Raw genomic sequence first — 19,116 nt, 5'->3', positions numbered from 1 at the left:
ACAGCTAGCATTAATGTCCCCCTGAAACAGTATGCATAAGCTTTTTTTCCAATTCAAGTCACATGCTAAATGCTAAAAGCTTTACTAATTCGAGCTATGAATGCTTACATCTTTGTTTGGTAAATTGTCTCACACAAAATCCACTACATTAAAATTGCATTGTAAGATAAGTAAAAGTAAAATGCTCTGTGCGTGATGTGAACTCTGCGGAGTTCATCAGAAGCCAGCTTATTATGAATGCTACATCAAAGCTTTGCTAGCAGTGAATGATCCTTTGTAGAGCAGTATCTATGGTCAAAATATGTGGGAAAGTGTGAAAAAGTCATTAGCTGGTTCAGTTTGCACCTCCATAGAGATCTGTAAGAATACTTGTGAATGTGTCGTTCCATCCATATTAGGAAATAATTTGCATACATTAAAAGGTCCTTTGATGTAGTAACTTTCATCTAATATTAAAGAAATGTGAATTGGTGGAAGAAATAATCTTTTCTTATACTGCCCAGACTAAAAAGCCTTATCGTGAAAATGAGGAAATACATTTAAAAAGAACCTGTGACCCACTGAAGTTACCACGTGAAACACAGCAGTGAGGAATTCTGCTTGAGTTCATGCCACATGCACCAGGGTGAAATAGCCTTGCTTTGGAAAACTCTCAGTATTTTATAAAAAGCCAAACTGATTTTACCTGGTATGAGATCATTCAGAGATGTTGGAGTTGTGTAAAGTGGAGATTAGGGAGAAATTCTTTACAGCAAGGGTGGTGAGATACTGGAACAGGTTGCCCGGGGAAGCTGTGGATGCCTCCTCCCTGGAATAGTCCAAGGCCAGGTTGGATGAGGTATTGAACAACCTGGTCTAGTGGAAAGTGTCCCCACCCATGGCAGGGGGGTTGAAACTAGATGATCTTCAAGGTCCCTTCCAATCCAAACCATTCTATAAATCTATGAATCTATAACCTGGGATAGTGTAGGGTATTAAGTAGCTGGGCAACGCTAGGTTTTACTTATACAATTTTTACACTAAGCCTTGCTTACTTCATTTTGCAAACCACACAAGCAAACAGTCCTATTTGCCTTTCAGTTATCCTCACATGAAATATGACTTGGAATCTCTTGAGAACAATCTTACAAGAATGTTATTGGAGCAGCTTTTAGCACTGTTTCAACCAAAAAATTTGTAGGTATTTTTGCAGCCTTTGCTTCGGAAAAGACATATTGGGTTACTTTAGGAGTTTTTGCCCTGGCCTATGTTATTTTGAGAGCCCTATTCCCACTGTCAGTGTCAGAAGCAAAGAGCCATATTTGTTATCCATACAGAAGTCCACTGAATTGGTTGGATTTATCCAGGAAATAGTTCTGCTCAGGGTCTAATGTTAGCAAAATGTGTTAGTCAGCAGGAAATGTTAACCTTTTCTGAAAAGAAGTATTTAACTCATGTTGCCAGGCTGGAAGAAATACTTCTAGTATTGCTTGATTTAGACCAGATTACCTCCTCAGGACTGAAAGCGCTTAAAGTTTGGAATGCTCTTAAACGAGTGATGAATACATTTGGCTTGTCAGGCTGGGAATGGATCTCGATTAGAAGGATCCTGTGGAAAGCTGTAAGGAAATGAAAACAAAGTGTCTGTGACACCTGATTATTTCATCCTTAGTCGACCTTGTACGGCCAGATACGAAGTAGCAAATACTGGGCAATGGCACAGTTAGGCAGGTGTTTCTCTGTGCATATGAAAGTGTTCAGAATAATGAAGAAACCCACCTCTCTTCCCCAAATTTGCTTCAGTAGTCATTGTCTATATGTATTCTCTCTGACTAAATGATTTAAAGTCCTTCAGATTTTTATGTTTAGAAAGTGTATCTCAGGTATGTCAAGGCTATGTCACCTATTACAGTGAAGAAGCTAATTTCTCTAGTTGTAGCACACATTCCTCTCAAAGTAAGTGGAAGCTTTGGAGAGGTTGAATTAATTTTTGCAGTAACCATTTTCATGGCTGTGTGAATGTGGCTTTAACTTGTCAGTGACCTACAAGGAGGAATGTTGGAAATGTTTGAGATCTCTCAGGTAAATCTGATGTGCTAGCAACTCTGATAAGGCCACATAAATTTCATTCAGGTGATGAGAGATTGCTAGTACAAACCAAACTTTTTTTTTTGAAAGGTGAAAGTCAGTCAAAGAGCTTTGCAGTTGCTGAGTCTTGTTTACTGCTAATAAACTTCTAAGCCATGTGGTCCCATAGGGAGGACCAGTTACTGGGTGGAAGCCATGGATATCATGTTACAAGTCCACAGCAGTGGCTGCTACCTTTTATTGGTCATACAGTAAGTCAGTAGTAGGGATGAGATTAGACAATCACCAGGCTCTGAATGCCTTTTCTTCAGCATAACATATCTGAGATGTCAGCAGTGTTTGATGTTTGTAAGTTCACTCACAGCCACTTACATGTCCTGTAAAAAAATCTGGATACTGACAGTTCTTCTGACCGTCTCTGAAAGAAGCTGTGTGCAACCTCAGTGTTTCTTTGTTTCAGGTATCACCTTGCCTTGCATAGTTCCCGGAGCATATGGGCCCCCAGGGACTCCTGGCTTTCCAGGATCACCAGGTAGGGAGACAAGATGATTGTAATGCTCTGGCTGGCTACCAAGAAGTGCTTGTTCCTCAAGGAAGATAATACCTACTAATTAATCTCCTCTGAGTGATAGTTATTCCAGAGAGTTGACTGGCAGAATAATGTTCTTTCTTTTTCAAAGAGACTAGGCTTAAGTCCCATGGAGGATCATAATGACCACACCATTTTTACCCTTTCATGTAGTCTCTGAACACAAACCCTCTCCTGTATTTATGTAGCTGATGAAAACCCATAGCTTTGAGATTTTCTTTGGTTTAAATTGTCTATCTAGCAAGTGCTTTCAGCAGTAGCTTTGCAGAAGAGGTCCTGTTTTCTTATGCTGTATTTTTGTCTTATACAATTCATTCATTAATATTATTTATTAACATACTTTTATCCTTAGGTCCCAAAGGCAGCAAAGGCTTTCCTGGAATTCCAGGCCAACCTGGATTACTTGGGTCAAAAGGCCAGCCAGGGTCTCCAGGACTAATAGGCTTGCAAGGGGAACCTGGTAAGAGGGAAGTTGCTGGAGTTTTTCCTACTGTTTGATTAACATGTGTAGTATTTTACTAAAAGAGTTGTCTGACCTAGGCCACTTTTTTTCATGATACTTTCATAATGCTTCATTGAGTGCTGCATTGTGCTCCTTCCAAGTGCAATCTCTGCAAACAAATGGTTGCAGCTTGGAAGAAAACGAAAGAAATGTTTAGGATACTTGTTACTTGCTTATTATATTACTGCTGGGAGAAAAGAGTTTGGACATAGTGTCTGGACTCATTTTAATTGCAGGAATTTCGGGTGGTTGTGTAGATAAAGAGCAAGAATCAGAGGTGTGAGGGAAGATTCCTGAGGCTAGGTTGCTGTGTGTCAATCAGGTTTCTCTGGATATGGCATAAGAAATCTCTTGCTGTTTCACTACATTAAGGGGTGATGTCAATGTTAGGGGGTCACTTACTTCATGACAACCCCTGAACAGTGTGACACTTCCACACAGCAGTTCAGTTTAGTGTCTGCTTGGTACAGGGAGAATACTTTCAAGTCCTCCCTCTACCAAGGCTGACAGTGTCTTCTGCATTGCAGTGCCAGAAGTTGTCTGACAGAGAACAGAGTAAGAAAATTCTGATGAATAACATCTCTACAACTTTTGTGGTTGACAGTGGTAGAGATACTGTCTGTCTGCAGCCTGAAATGGCATCTTCCTTCTCTTTTTTTGTCCTTTTTGCCTCATTTGCCATCTAGTGAAACGAAGCTTGTAAAGCTACAACTGGCTGAAGCTTCCAGATACTCCTAGTCTTTTTTTCCCCCGTTTTCTCTTTTTAAAAAAATAAAATGATATTTTAACTGTTCAAACAGTTTGATTGCTTTCTGTCACCAATTATTGTTTCTAATTCAGTACTAAAACATTCTTCAACTTTCCAAATAACTTTTTCCTGCATGGGTATCTTTTAAATGTTATTTTGTAAAAGATACTGTAAAGATGTACAATCAGCTGTTGGAAGCAGATATTTTGTATTTCTCCTGAGTGACAATTATTGGTTTTCTCTTTAAGGCTTCCCAGGTCCTCGAGGAGAGCAAGGGTCACAAGGACTTCCAGGACTAGATGGAACAGATGGTTTGCCTGGAAAAATGGGTGCTTCAGGCTTAGGTGGAGCAAAAGGAGCTCCTGGAGATGTATTTGGTGCTGAGAGTGGAGCCCTGGGAGAGCGTGGTCGATCTGGGCTCCCAGGTGATAAAGGGCTTGCAGGTGATCTTGGATTTCCAGGACCAAAAGGTGAGCACTGGCACTGCCTGTATCTGAGAATATCAAACTATTTCTCTTTCAAAAACCATTCCTCTTTCCCATCTCTTTAAGACACCGTTAACAATCCTCTGAGCTGGTCACAGGTGGTAATTTGCTGGTTTTCTCTTAGAATCTAAAGCAACTCATAGGCTTTTATTAAAACTCTGGTTTTAATTGAAAGCATTACTTTTGTTGTATTTTGTTCTGTAACCTCTTACCTCTCTGCTCCCAGGGTTAGATGGACGACCAGGCCTCCTGGGTGTTAAAGGCGAACAGGGTAATCCAGGATATTCGGGTGTCCCTGGACTGCGGGGACCTCCTGGTCCTGGAGGTCCTTTCGGCATTAAGGGAAAACCAGGACCCTTGGGGTCAGTTGGCCTTACAGGAGCACCAGGTATGTAATGTTTTCATATAAAGACAAGTAGCCAAGCTGAATCCTGCAATGGTGAAAGAATGTGGGAGAGATTTGGCATTTGCTAGGAGTGAGCTCCTGCTTCTGGTTAGTGATATTAGAGTGCAGAATTTGAGCATGTTGCCTGGGAGTGCTGGATGATGACTCCATAGAAATGGTGCCCCAAGGCTCTAAGAAGTACAACAGAAAGATAGGAGAAGGCACCTTAAATGTCTTAAGATTTTTAACATCTCTGCTCTTACATGCTGGCTGCAGCACTGGCTACTCTTCATTTCCCTTTTTCACAACAATTAATTTCTACTGTATGAGGTTGCTTGAAATATGATAGACTGAAAAATGGTTTGCTTTCTCAGAGCAAACGTCTTTTCCTCCTTTCTCTTTGCTGGGACAGATGAGAAAAGTATTTCCTGTCAGTCTAAGGGGAGGAAAAACACCACTTGAGCACAGCATTCTCTCTCAAGCTGTACTAATTAAAGTGCTTTATGATAACAGTATATGCAAGACTTCAGAACCCAGCAAAGAGGTACCTGGGAATTAGTAGATAATGGTCTATGGCATAACTTGTCTGTTCTGACACACTGAATGACAGTGCTGGAGTGGAGCACAATGACCACAAGTGAATGAAAGCTGTAATGTCATTTGGAGATGAAAATCATAGTTTTAAAGTGTTTGGTGTTTTCTTCTTTGTTTGTTTTTTTTTTTTAATTTTTATTTTGTCATTGCTTTGCCTCTCTGTTGGTTTACATTTTTGGACCTGTATGCCATATATTAATTTCCTTCAACCTGTTTTACAATCCTCCCATTGCTAGGACAATAAACTCCATATGGTTGTGGGGTTTCTTTTGCAGCTGTAGTCTCTCTGAATCATTAGTTTCTTTTGTACCCTTGTTCTTTCCGTTTACATATTTTGTCTGTTTTTTCCTTCACCATGTTTCTATTCCATTTATCATCAACTCTCCATTTCTGATGTCACACTGTTTGGTTATGGGTTCTTCACATAGGCTGTCAAGGTGAGAAAATGCAGTGTAGCATAAAAGATCACGGACTAACAACCTAGCTTTTACTGCTACAAGAATTGCATTGACTATAGGTGATACCCCTTATTACTGCTAATCAGAAGGCAAAGAACCATTGTAGTGAGAATGCTCAGACTTCAAGCCTGAAGCCATAAGGAAATCCTTAATATGTACAGCTTTTAAATGTGTGTGTTTTCTTTATCTTCTTAGATGAAGCAGCCATTTCTTCCTCTGCTTTAAAAAATACCGCATTGTAGCTTAAAATATTTAAGCCCTGAATATAACAAAGCTCATGTACTGGGTGCTACTGCTGCAAGTGCCTTTTTATCAGAAGCCACCTGATTTTTCCTTCTCTTCCTCCTTTTGGATCTGAGCATTCTGTTTTTCCAATGGTCTGAGCCTTTATTTAAAATCGTAAACCATTCCAAAGCTTCAGCTAGAAATATTCTGAAACATCTAGAGTCAAAACCGTGCATACACTGTTGGTATTGTGAGAGCACAATCAGAAGCTTGTTCCTGGAGTAAGCAATTTGCTCTTGAGAAGTAATACTTTAACTGCCGAGGTGGAAAAGAAGCTTGTAAAACACAAACCTCTCCAACTGATCTCTGGTTCACCCAGACAGTGGAGCAGGTGGCAGGAGCTGGCATTAATGAGCCTCCCCATTCTGGTTCGGATGCCTTGGTGGTAAAGGTAAGACTAGAGCGCTACAGTTTAGTGTCTGGTTTAGGAGACAAAAATGGATTCATCATAAGGGGTTTCACCCTTGCCAGTTGTGTAGTGATGTAGGCAGTAACCCCCTTCATAGGTATTTTATTATTAGATGACTAATGCTTTTGCCATTCTAAGCTTTATGCCTTCTAGTAGGCTGCATGTGCCATAAGGTCCATTTGACATTAAAACAATGCTGTTTTTTAAAGCATTTGGGAAGCTGTCCACAAATTATTCTAGGATTTGTTTGATATAAGCTAACTGAGTTCTTTCTTGTATTGATTCAGGACTTCCTGGACCTAAGGGCTTGACTGGGGATGTAGGTCCACAAGGCCCTGCTGGTATGAAAGGCTTCCCAGGTCTTGATGGTGCTCCAGGATCTCCTGGGGAAAGAGGATTCTTAGGGCCACCTGGGCCTTTTGGTCAAGATGGACGTCCAGGTTTCTCTGGGCCAAAAGGTATGTGTTCCACTGGGGCAATAGTCTGAGATCCCTGGGCCCACAAAAAACCAACCTTGTTAATACTGATTGTCATAAGAGAATAAATTCCCAACTAGTGTTGGAATGCATTTGTTTTGCAAATTTGGTGGGGTTAATTATCAAATCATGGCAATAAAGGGATCCATCTTAAAGGACTTGGGCCCTTACGGACAAAGGATTGTGTAAATCAAGACAGAAAAACAAGAAAACTGAAAACATGAGAAACAGTGAATGGAACTTATAGAAGGGAAGTAAAATCAACTAGGAAGTAAAAATTTACAGTCTGTATGATAATTAAGCACTAGTACAGTAGTTGGTTATTTGGAGAATTCTGTGTTATTTTAGGTGGAGAGCAACAGAGCTATGTGAATGCATGTTGTTCTCTTGGAAGAAGTGGCCATGCTGTGCTTGCACCATGGTGTTTCACAACCCAGATCTGAGCAACGGGCTACACCCATGCTGCCTCTAACTGCCTGCTGGGTGATTATATGTTGTACCAGAAGAGACTAATTTTTGCATTCTATTTCTCAACTTTTCTGTGCAGGGGAGAAAGGATCTTCTGGTCTGCTGGGTTTCCCTGGCATGCCAGGCCTGCCTGGTGTCCCTGGGGTGAGTGGCTTTAAAGGAGCTCCTGGCACAGCTGGAGTAAGTGGGAGCCCTGGTGCTGTGGGACTCCAAGGTCAAAAAGGTGAGAAACAGCTGAATTTTCACCAGGAGACATGAAAGTCCTGCCTTTGTCTGCCAGCTTCCAGTGTTACACCTTTGTTACGTTATTTGGCATGAATAGATCCTGATTTCTTACTTCTTCAGGTGAAAGAGGTGATGTAGGTCCACCTGGTCTTCCTGTACTTGGGCTTCCAGAACAGGCATTGCAGTTCAAAGGAGACAAAGGAGATCCTGGATTAGCTGGACTTGCAGGATTTCCTGGACCTAGAGGTATTTCACAGCATTCTAGGTAGTTGTTGGTATCAGCTGTTCAGTTACCCTGCTTGTTCTCAGTTGAATGTGGTCTGCCCTTTTGACAGCACCTGCAGTGGTACTGTTTTTTGTTCTGCCATTGGTGTTCTAGCAATGTCTGCATGTGGCACTTCTGAATTGTAAGAAAATAGTTTTCTTTGAAGCTCTGTTCTGCAGAGCTAATGCCATCCCTTCCTCCTCTTTGAGGGGATATTTAACAACAATGATTTGTCAGTGTTATGAAATGTCTTTTGTATAACCCAGGTGATAAAGGAATCCCAGGAAGCCGTGGACAGCCTGGTCTCCCTGGTCCAGTTGGGTCAGCAAGCAAAGAGAAAGGTCTTTATGGTGACCCAGGCTTCCCTGGTCCACCTGGACAGCCTGGGCTGCCAGGACAGAAGGGTACACACGGTATCATAGGATTTCCAGGAATGCCAGGAGAGAGGGTAAATACTTTTTTAAGTATATTCGTCTTATCTAAGTGCAGTTATGGAAATCCTGTGTTCTAATTGGTACTTCAGTAGCAAAGCAGCAGAAGCTGGCAGGACTCTTCCTTACCAAGCTTCCAGGTTGTTTTTGTTTGGCTCATACTGCTGAATGACATGTTGGATAGTATTTCCTCCTACATCTTTGCAGTCTATTATCTCACATGACCCAAACTTGGAACAAGAATAAAATCCAAAGGCTGATTTTGGGGTTTATTTTCAGGGTTCAGATGGTATCACAGGAATACTTGGATTCCCAGGGCCTGCTGGCCTCCCTGGTCCAAAGGGTAAGAAAACTTTTGTAGTGTAAATGCTGCTGCATATATATGACTCAAGCGAACAAGTACTGTTCTAGAGGTGTCCATTGCTCACTAGTGACTGGGTCTGAAGTACACGTCCCTTTGTAAGGGATGAGACCAGACCCAAGCCTGCTTTGAAAGTAAGTTTGGTCCCAGTACTGTGTGAACCATATTGGACAGTATGAGAGGCACACTTCTCTCTCATCTTCTTGTGTTAAAACTGTAAAGGGCATGGTGTTGTGGAATTACCCAGAAATGTTTGTCTTATCATGCATTTGCAGGAGTGAATGTTCAAACTTTGCCGTTTGTAAGCAACTTCAAACTCGGGCACATCATTCTCTATTCTCTTTGTTTGGATTTGAATTACAGAGAAGGTTTATTTTCATAAACAAGGCTATAGAGCAGCCCTGAAAACTGCTCTCCAGTCAATTAGGGAATGGCATCCTCACTTTGTCTTTCTTTTCCAGGTGACCGGGGAGAGTCTGTTGGCATTCCTGGCATCACTGGAGCAAAAGGAGAGCGAGGGGATCCAGGGTTCCCAGGTAAAGTAATTGCTTGGTTCAAGAATGCAGAATTCTAGAGATTAAACAGGATAGTATTACCCAATTTGGGTATTTTGAGTCATCTATAAACTTAAATACTTTAGTCATCTCCTAGAAGTGAGATTTGAGGAGTCTGGAATCTAGGTGGGGCACAAATATGGATGATAATGAATATGTTCAAGGACAGTCCAACTCAAATACTGGGTCCCACTTCACTTCTTGAGGAGGAACTTGTGAACTTGCACTGGTATCCAAGGAGTCCAGTCCAGGGCCCAGACCATGGCTAAGCAGACACAAGTGCTGCAACCTCAACACAGCTGTTTTTTAATTCTCTTCACAGTTTCCTCCCACTTCACTTGTGCTCTAGCACGCTGTTTGTTTTTATCTTCTCAGGAGAGAGAGGCAGAGAAGGACTCAAGGGTGAACCAGGGTACCCAGGAAACACTGGGGTGACTGGACTCAAAGGCAGCCCAGGAGATCTTGGCCCAGAAGGACCAGCAGGTACTGGTCTAGGCATCTGAGTTCTCTGATATATGGTTTGACTGTGGAACAGTCTCACCTTCTTTCCTTAGCCCTGGCTGGCCTGTCTCAGCTGAGATTTAAACAAGAATGTTGACAAGAAGATGAGAATTTTCTTTGACACTTGTGTAAGGTGTCCCTTTGTCTTGTTGTGACCAACCTGTGGATCAACCATACGATGAATCCTGCATAACTGAAATTGAAAGGAATTCTTTCACAAGTAGGGAAGACTTTTGCTTTATCCTAGTAGTAGTTTATTCACCTATCTTATGAGTTAAGCACAGGAACAGAAGCTGTACAATGGAGGTCTGAGCTGTTCCATCCAGGATGTGTAGTACAGCAACATATTTCTGATTGTTTTTAGGAATCCCAGGAAATGCTGGGCTGAGAGGAAGCCCTGGACCACCAGGACCTACAGGGCAGCCAGGATCTGTCGGATTCCCTGGAGCTCGTGGAACAGCAGGACCTAAAGGTATATCTGGAGCCTGCACATGGTGGGAAACTTTGGGTCAGAAAGCCAGTGTTCTGGCCAAGTCTAGCACAGCAGGCAGGCAGCACTCTTCTGTGTGGGCCAGCTGTGTGTGGGAAATCCGCTTTTTTCTTGGCAATGTTAGTGCAGGCACCAGCTGCTGGGAATGAGCAGAGGAGTGGTTGGAAAGGGAGAGGATCTTGCTTGATTTGGATCACTGATGGGTGTTCACTGAGGCAAAATTGGTGAGAGCAGTGGGAAGAGTTTCCATGAAGGAGGCCCACGTGAAGGAAGACTTTACCTACTGTGTTGCTCTCAGTGTGCTGGGTTTCTTATACATGTTGTAGTCTCCGTGGAGCATCTTGTGAATTTCCACCTGACCAGATTATTTGGATAACCACTTGCTTATGTGTTCCCAATGTCTCTTTAGGGTTTTATGGATTTCCAGGTTTAAACGGTCTGAATGGCCTGCCAGGCACAAAAGGGTCTCCTGGAACACCAGGTAAAGGAAGTGTGTAGAAGTGTCATAGGAAATGCATACAATGGTCTGTCAGGACAGCAGCATTCCCTACAAAATTCGCCTATTTTGCTCAGCTCTGGGTTTAATTATAACTCCAAGAGAAACCTCAGGTTACTGAATGTGCATGAACAAATTCTTCTTTAATGCCATTAAGAAAAGGATGCAGCTTGTGGAGTGAAAAGGCTTTTCTGGTGATGGTAGTCCTTGAATTCCTGAAGGACTGTGTCACTGCTGGAAATCGTAAAACTCTTCCATTTCTAATGCATGTTTGATTTTAGCAGGGCAGCATCAAATGCTTGCTTGGAGCTGGCTTAGCAATGACATATTTCCTTACTTAGGGCTTTCCATAGCTCTCTGTTATATGGAGCCCAGTAGGGGCATCAGTAAAATCAGAAGCTGGTTTCTTTGATTAGATTCTGGATTCTGCTTTTGGGAAGCTTCTGCTGGATTCTTTCATATTTCTAGCTGTATGAAATAGATGTTTGTTCTGTTCTGCAAACTCTGTTTTACTAAAGTTAAAGAAGTGGAGAAAGACCTTTCCAAACAGACTTGTTTAGTTACAATCACCCTGTAAAGCAGCACTTGAAGTTTGTGTCAAGACATTGTATGCGTGAAAATGTAGAATCAGTCCTGATGAGTACCCACGGGATTATTTAAAGACCCCATGCTTGAGTCTGTGTCTCTTGAGGGACACAGCATACAGGCTGGCTGGCAGATCCTGCCACAGGAGTGCTCTGTTCACATCCCTGTGCAAGAGCTTGTAGGAAGACCAGAACAGAACACTTCTCTCTTGGCATCCTACAGACTGTTCAGATTCACTCTGCACAATCAGAGTGGCTTATGAGGCACCAAATCTCTTTCTGTTGCTCTACTGAAAGCAGCAGAGTGAGCCATAAATGGCTAGTTTTTTGTTGCAACTCAGTTTGTGTAATCATTTAACTGCTCTTATGTAGTTTGAATAAGCTCTCATTGTTAACCATGTTTAATTAGGTCTGAGTGAAGCTGGACTGCAAGGCCCTGCAGGTCTTCCAGGTCCAAAGGGTGAAGAAGGTTCTCCAGGCTTGGGTAGAGGAGCTCCAGGATTCCCTGGACCGAAAGGCTCAGCAGGAGATGTGGGTAAATATTGATGTTCTGGAAGCCCAGCAGGATGTACTACAGCTCAGGTTAATGGGCTGCAGGGTCAGCAGAATTACCAGAGAACTCCTGAAGCCACAGAGGTGGTTAGGAGTTGACAGGTGAATGTTAAGTCCGTGATGTGGCTGTCTGAGAAACAGCTGATTACACATCTCTTACAGTTGTCTACACCTGTCCTAAACAGCACAAGATGTAATTTTTCCCCTCACATAGTGAGATGTCTCTTTGTTCTCATCAATATAAGTGCTACTCAGCCACTACTTCTGTCTATGACTGTAAAGATTACTTGAAGAACTTGGAGAGTACAGTGTAGTCTCTTACTTTGTTTTGCTTATTCTAGGTCCCCCTGGTCCTGTGGGACTGCCTGGAATGCCAGGAACACCTGGAGTTTCTCTTCCCTCTGATATACGTGGTAGACCTGGGGATGCTGGCCATCCAGGAACTGATGGGAGTTCAGGTATGAAGAGAGGCCTCTTAAGAAGAGTGGATTAGCTGAGGAGATTTCTGTTTCTTTATGGGCTTCCTTTGAAGAGTTCTGAGAGCAGAGGACTTGGATGAGTAGTGTAACTTTACTAATTTGAGATTTAGATCAGGGATTGAGTATGGGAAGGTCTGTTTTCAATTCCTGCTGTTGAATTAGCCTATTATTAAAACCTCTTGCAGTACTGAAGAGAGACATGGGCACTAAGGTAAGTTCTTAAGTCCAGTATGTCTGAATTTGGGCACCATTTTAGAGTGTGGCTCCAAAGGCTCTAAACATAGGTCACACACTGAAATACAGACACCCTCTAGAAAAGCATGCTTAGGAGATAGCACCAACATATACTTTGCCTCAGGAGCAGATGGTACTAATCACCCATTTTGTCTCTAGGTCTTCCAGGTCCTTCAGGACCACGAGGGCCCCCCGGCCCAGCTTCTGACCAAGGTGACACAGGCAATCCAGGTTTCCCTGGTGTTCCTGGCTTGCAAGGCATTAAAGGTGACATGGGACACGCTGGTCCAGTTGGACTTCCTGGAGCATCTGGACTCAAAGGTAGCCTTGGTTTGAAAGGATCCAGCTGTGGTCTGGCAGCTGTCACTGTGACAGTAGGAAATGGCTGGTGTGTGGTTGTGTGAGTGGTTTGAAATGAATCCTCATTCAGGTGCCAGCACAGCTAACGCTGTTGTGTAGGTCTTCCATTCCAGCTCCTGGTGCTTTTCAGTGTGTGATGATTTTTTTATTCTTTTTCTGTTTTTCCTGAGTAGATGATGTCACAGAATTAAAAGGTTGGAAAAGACCTCAGAGGTCATCAAGTCCAACCTAAATGTCCACATACAGTGATGCTGTGCTTGCCAGCTAATTACCGACTTGCATGTACCGTGTAGGCAAAGACTGGAGATGCTGTTACAGTCCACCTATCCTGTATGCTCGGAGGCATAGTGTGGTAGATTTAGGTCTCCACAGGGCCAAGAGGCTTGTAGGAGTTGAGTCCTGGGCAAAGGCAGGAAGCATGTTGCTCTGTCTTTGGTCTCCGCCAAAGGAGACCTGAGGGTAGCTGCAAGCCAAGAATTCTAGTGGCAAGGTTTCAGAGAAGCCACATAGCTGAAAAGCCAGGAAAAGATGGAGACACACTGCCAGATGAAGAACTGTCTGCTGCCTTTGTAGGCTGGCAGTTCCCCATCCCTCTGTGCTGTGCATAGACATGGGTTCCAAATAGAAAAGATGTGTACTCCCCAAACACTTCCCCAAGGTTACCCAAAGAAGGGAAGGAATATTCTCAATAAAACTGAATCATGTAGCAGTGAAAATTCTTGAGGCTCTGCAGCAGTTATGGATATCAAAATGCACAGAGTTCCTTAAAGGTCATTGTCTCCTCCAGCTCTAAGCTGAACTTCTGCCATCAGTGTGTTTGTCAGTGCCCCTGTACTTAGCCCCTGAGATCTGTAGCTGTGTATCTTTGCAGGTATAAGAGGGGAGCCTGGCCTTATGGGGATGCCAGGTAAAGATGGGCCTCCAGGAGATCCTGGTTACCCTGGGCTGAAAGGTGAAATGGGTCGTCGAGGTGAGTGAATTTGAAAAGCTGTACTTTACTTATTGCACATGGTTTGGGCTGGGGAAGATTTCAGAGGTTTCTTAGTGTGCTTAATGGGGGGACTTGTCGTTTCTTAGAGATGGAAATGGATTAGAAAGAGATTGACATGCCACTCTTTACATTCACCCAGTGCTGGTGTACCGAGGCAGTCTGGATTTAGCACTTCTTTGTGTTGGCATTGCGATCACAACTCTGCGTTTTTCGTGGGATACTTATGCTGTCATTTGCACCATGTGCAGGTCTCCCTGGCCGGCAGGGGGCTCCAGGTATAACCCCACAGCCAGAAGAAGTCACAGCTCCTGCAGGCTTGCCTGGTCTGCCAGGAATTGATGGTGTCCCTGGCTTTGATGGAGATCCTGGATTGCAGGGCCCAGCTGGAAAACCAGGTAAAACACACTCCGCTCACTGAAATGCTGGCCCTCTGGAAGACCAACACTACTTTCTCAAATGCATTAGGAAGGCTTTTCTGATAAAGGAAATCCAGCAAAATGCATGCAAATACCATAGTTTGTTATGATGATAATTAGAATATATCTTGTGAGACAGAGATGGGAAGACTTCAGAGACCTCCACAGCCATTGTATTGTGTGGATGCAAGCAGATCATGTGGAACCCCTGTAGGGGGTTAGTTTGTAACCACAACTGTAGAAGGGTGATCTCGCAGCATCGCTGCTGGCAACGTATTCCTCTTCTGGAATATGACTGCAGGAGTGAAGGCATTGACATGAGAAAACAGTGAGAGTAATGACTGTATTTCATGTCAGGCACAAAAGGTCTGCCAGGAAGATCTGGTTTGAAAGGACGTGATGGCTTACCTGGAACACCTGGCACAGTTGGGGATCCAGGACCTTTGGGTGCCCCGGGACCACAGGGATTTGAAGGTAATTTTATGCTTTGGGAAGCACAGATCAGAAAGAAGTAATCAGTAGAATTCTGTTTGACAACAGTCTCTACAGAGACCTTCCTCAATACCCAAATACCTTAAGAAGAGCAGGGGATGCACATAATCTTGTCTTGTATCTGCAATGAAGCAAGGAAGACAGTGTCACATGTTGTTTGTCACTAGTGGTGTTTCCTGAAGTAAAATTCTGAACATCTTCTGGTTTTAATGCTTTGTGGATGTGGGAGACATCTTCAAGATCTAAAAGAGTGAAATGTTATTCACAGTGAGCAGAGCTGTGAAGGTTGGGTAGTAGAGAGAAGATTTGGATTTTGCCACAGATTTTTTTACAACTTTTGGCCTTTCTGTGTCAAAGGAGCATCATTGTGAAAAGCACTATGGCAAAAAATGCATTTAAGCAGTTTCAGCTGGTGCTCTGAGATCCTCAGTATTGCACTATAAGATAGGTGCTAACCCATTGGCACCACAGTTGGTGGAGGAAGAAGTAAAATGAAATAAGGTAGGACATGGGTGGGTGCTACTGTGAAATTACTGCTTTTGGAACTGCTGAATCTTGTCATTCAATTATTCCAGTTACTTACCAGCCACCCAAACTTGGGCTCCTTGTTGAACAAGAGTGACATAAACAGAATGACAGCATTGCCAAAATCAGCTCTGGAGCCAGCTGATGGCCACACTGCCTATCAGTAATAGTGACTCCTCTTCTGTCTTCTAGGTGTTGCTGGAAAGCCGGGCTCGCTGGGTTTGCCGGGAATGCCTGGGCGCAGTGTGGGCGTTGGATACACTTTAGTGAAGCACAGTCAGTCAGAGCAGATCCCACCCTGTCCCATAGGAATGAACAAGCTGTGGGAGGGCTACAGCTTACTGTATGTGGAGGGACAGGAAAAGTCACACAACCAGGATCTCGGTGAGTTGACAGAGTCCTCTCAGACATAAACAATGGAGGCCAAATCTTGTTGCAAATGAGCAATCCCCATTGGTACTGCAGGCGGTTATAGTAGAGGTGGCAGAGGTCTCCTTGGCCAGAATGTGTGCTAGGAGCAGTGTCTCTTGTGCCTTCCTCCACCACTCCTGTCAGGTGTGAGTTGGAGCATTTGGCAGATCCTTGGCATGACCACATCTTCAATGTTTCCAGGTTTTGCTGGCTCGTGTTTGCCTCGCTTCAGCACCATGCCTTTCATTTACTGCAACATCAATGAGGTGTGCTACTATGCCAGCCGAAATGACAAGTCCTACTGGCTCTCCACCACTGCACCCATCCCCATGATGCCAGTGGACAGTGTTCAGATCCCACAGTACATCAGTCGCTGCTCCGTGTGTGAAGCACCTTCCCAGGCTGTGGCTGTGCACAGCCAGGACATCACCATCCCACAGTGTCCCCTTGGCTGGCGCAGCCTATGGATAGGATACTCCTTCCTTATGGTAAGGATACTACTGCTAGGACAGCTTTAAGCATTTGTCTCCTCTTTGCTTAGGTGGCTAAGACTGTGTTCTGTGAGGTGCTTACAGAAAACTAGAGCCCTGTAGCTTCTTGCCCTCATGTGTTTCTGTCAGCTGGCCTGTCATAAGCTGAGTTTGTTCCCATTTATCTGGAGCCCACCTCACCTGTGCTGTTCAAGGTCAGTGGTAACAGGGACACTGTTATTCTGTGTTGCCACAGATACTCTTTGTTCTTCAAACCTTTAAATGTGAGGACATTAATTAAGCTACAGCATTGGCTTGATCCCCTCTTTCAGTGGAAAGAGTAGAACCTTTTCCACTGCACTCTCCTAGGAGCTCATTAGTGTAAGACTGTTAAAAAAAGATGTAGTCAGCATTGTGTCCAGATTTTCCCAGCTTGCAAGTGAAAAGCTGGCTTTCCATTACACCAGGCCTGAATATCCATCCTAAGTATATCCCATTGCTTTTTCACCTCTAGCCCTGTCTCCAAAAGACAGATAGACATAACTGAGCTGTCATTTTGGTCACTTCCTTTTAACAATGGAACTCAGGGACTCCCCTGCTGATCTCCCATTCTGTTCCTCTGAACTCACTTGAACTGCCATCTTTCCAGCATACTGCAGCTGGTGCCGAAGGTGGAGGTCAGTCCCTTGTCTCCCCTGGTTCCTGCCTGGAGGATTTCCGTGCTACTCCATTCATCGAGTGCAACGGTGCTCGGGGAACGTGCCACTACTTTGCAAACAAATACAGCTTCTGGCTGACCACCGTGGAGCAGTCACAGCAGTTTGTCAGTGCTCCTCCCTCAGAAACCCTGAAAGCAGGGCAGCTCCGGACGAGGGTCAGCCGCTGCCAAGTGTGCATGAAGAACTTGTAGTATTCAAAATGCAGTAACAGCCTTTGTTACCTAAGACTGGACATTGCTTATGTGAAGAAGGATAAATTCATAGACCGGTTTGGCGTGTGGTTGATGGGTGAATCAAGGCGGCCAGAATTCTACAGAAACAGAGTGTCAAGTCCAGGAGATTGACTGCACACAGAGGAGGGAAAGACTGGTGCTCTGAAACCTCTTTTGGATGGAACATGGTGCTATGCTCTGATTTCAGTGGGGTTTTTTCCCTCATTTATGGCTACCTCATAAAGTCTCTGTGAGGTCCTTATCCAGACCAAAGAGTAACTGATGTCTCACATTACACCACTCCTCTGTCCAAGGCACATGCCACTCATCAAGAGAGACTCATTAAAAATTATGCCCTACTAGTGTCTTTCCAAGCAGTGTTTGGTTTAGAGTAAGGGAATGAAGACTCACTCTGCTATGATATACAGGGCTAGTTAACATTTGTCAGTATTTGTAGGTGACTTAGAACCACTAACCATTGCTGGTTGATAACAGACTGACTTAGGAAGACTTTGCTTATTTTGCTTTGCTTATTAAACAGATGGGATGTTATTTCCTCCAGTGACAGGCAGTCAGTTCTGATCCAAACTCTCATTTGTGGTTGACTTTCAAGAACTAGCCCAGTGAAAAATGCAATTTTTGATATGAAGATGAATGCAAAACACCTCTGGCATTTTTTTATAGCTTTCTACTGAAATATATTGCAGGTAAAATGTCTGCTTCAAGGTCTGCACTTATTTTCTGCAGCCAAACGATGTGCAGCAACCAGAAACACCTCAGTGCCGTGACTGTAAATTTCCTTTCTGAGGTAGCCTCAGCACACTCGTTTTGTAGCTGTTCAAGCTGTGTGTGTTTGCGAAGTGGAGGCTTTTACTAGTGTGCAAGCTTATGACAGCACAGGAGTAAGCAGGTAGGGGATGTACAGTTTTTACTTCAACAGGCATGATGTGCTGTGTCCTTCTTCCTCTGAACTTTCTTTCTAGTTAAAAAATTAAACGTATTTCTAGTGTATGCACTGTAACTAGTCACAGTTTCCTTCAGGGCATAATTAAAGAGAAATGCCACTGCTTGTATTATCCTTGTGTACTTTGAGGGAAAGCCATGAAGAGGGTATGCTAATACACAGATAATACATTTATTTAGCTGGGCTAAACTAATTCTTAGCAACCTCTCTAGAGAGAAGTGAATGAAATCCTTGTATAATGACATTCAAGGTAATTTGTAAGAAGTACCTTGCAAATACACCATCACCTTGCCTTGAAAATCGTTAAGACAGAATCATTTGGAAAACTATGACTAATGCAAGATGGAGACATTATTGCACAGTGTAATTTCATTACTAGATTCTAGGGCTCTAGCTCTATCCAGCCATGCCCTTACTTTTAAGCAGTTATTTTTACCTTTAATAGTTATTTACATGCATAATGTATTGTCTTCCTAAATCAGGGTCAGAGCGCTCAACCACACTGGAGATGAGCAGGGCATTTGTGAAGAACAATCTTGTCTTTCATTTAAGTCATTCCTAATTGTGAAAGACCTACAGCTGCTTTGCATGTACTTTGCAAACACCTGTAAAGCATTTTAACCCTCCTGTGAGTGGGCATCCTTCTATGCAGAATAACCAATCTGCTTCTCAGCTGTCCTAGCACAAACAGCTCCTGTTGTATTTCCATCCTGGGTTATGCAAATGCAGCTTTAAAACACTGTGTGCACACAGCAAAGCTCTCTGCCTTTGGAAAATTTGTGCAAGTAACTGGCAAACTTCAATGGGATTTTTCAGCTCCTGTGCTCCCACAATGCTATAGAAAGAGGTGTCAAGCAGGTATCGCATCCACAGGGACTTGGGTTTATTTGTGAGAGTGGACACTGGCAAATGCAATTT

General features: G+C 43.4%; 1 protein-coding gene across 1 annotated transcript in view; it reads left to right on the top strand.

Annotated features, from left to right (window-relative positions):
• Nucleotides 1-17,992, top strand: part of COL4A6 (collagen type IV alpha 6 chain) — a 126,412-nt gene extending 108,420 nt beyond the window's left edge. The window contains exons 24-45 of the mRNA XM_054169613.1: nt 2,528-2,599; nt 3,009-3,116; nt 4,155-4,376; nt 4,618-4,779; nt 6,810-6,980; nt 7,546-7,689; nt 7,812-7,937; nt 8,223-8,404; nt 8,667-8,730; nt 9,210-9,284; nt 9,678-9,785; nt 10,168-10,275; nt 10,703-10,774; nt 11,783-11,908; nt 12,267-12,383; nt 12,798-12,959; nt 13,870-13,968; nt 14,238-14,384; nt 14,763-14,879; nt 15,615-15,806; nt 16,035-16,321; nt 16,953-17,992. Of these exons, the coding sequence (XP_054025588.1) occupies nt 2,528-2,599; nt 3,009-3,116; nt 4,155-4,376; nt 4,618-4,779; nt 6,810-6,980; nt 7,546-7,689; nt 7,812-7,937; nt 8,223-8,404; nt 8,667-8,730; nt 9,210-9,284; nt 9,678-9,785; nt 10,168-10,275; nt 10,703-10,774; nt 11,783-11,908; nt 12,267-12,383; nt 12,798-12,959; nt 13,870-13,968; nt 14,238-14,384; nt 14,763-14,879; nt 15,615-15,806; nt 16,035-16,321; nt 16,953-17,213 (3,122 nt within the window). The 3' untranslated portion in view covers nt 17,214-17,992. The remainder of the gene's footprint in view (nt 1-2,527; nt 2,600-3,008; nt 3,117-4,154; nt 4,377-4,617; nt 4,780-6,809; nt 6,981-7,545; nt 7,690-7,811; nt 7,938-8,222; nt 8,405-8,666; nt 8,731-9,209; nt 9,285-9,677; nt 9,786-10,167; nt 10,276-10,702; nt 10,775-11,782; nt 11,909-12,266; nt 12,384-12,797; nt 12,960-13,869; nt 13,969-14,237; nt 14,385-14,762; nt 14,880-15,614; nt 15,807-16,034; nt 16,322-16,952) is intronic.
• Nucleotides 17,993-19,116: the final 1,124 nt, after the last annotated feature.

The sequence above is a fragment of the Dryobates pubescens genome, chromosome 18 (genome assembly GCF_014839835.1).
Source record: "Dryobates pubescens isolate bDryPub1 chromosome 18, bDryPub1.pri, whole genome shotgun sequence".
Taxonomy (NCBI): Eukaryota; Metazoa; Chordata; class Aves; order Piciformes; family Picidae; genus Dryobates; species Dryobates pubescens.
This window is presented reverse-complemented; position numbering and strand designations above follow the sequence as displayed.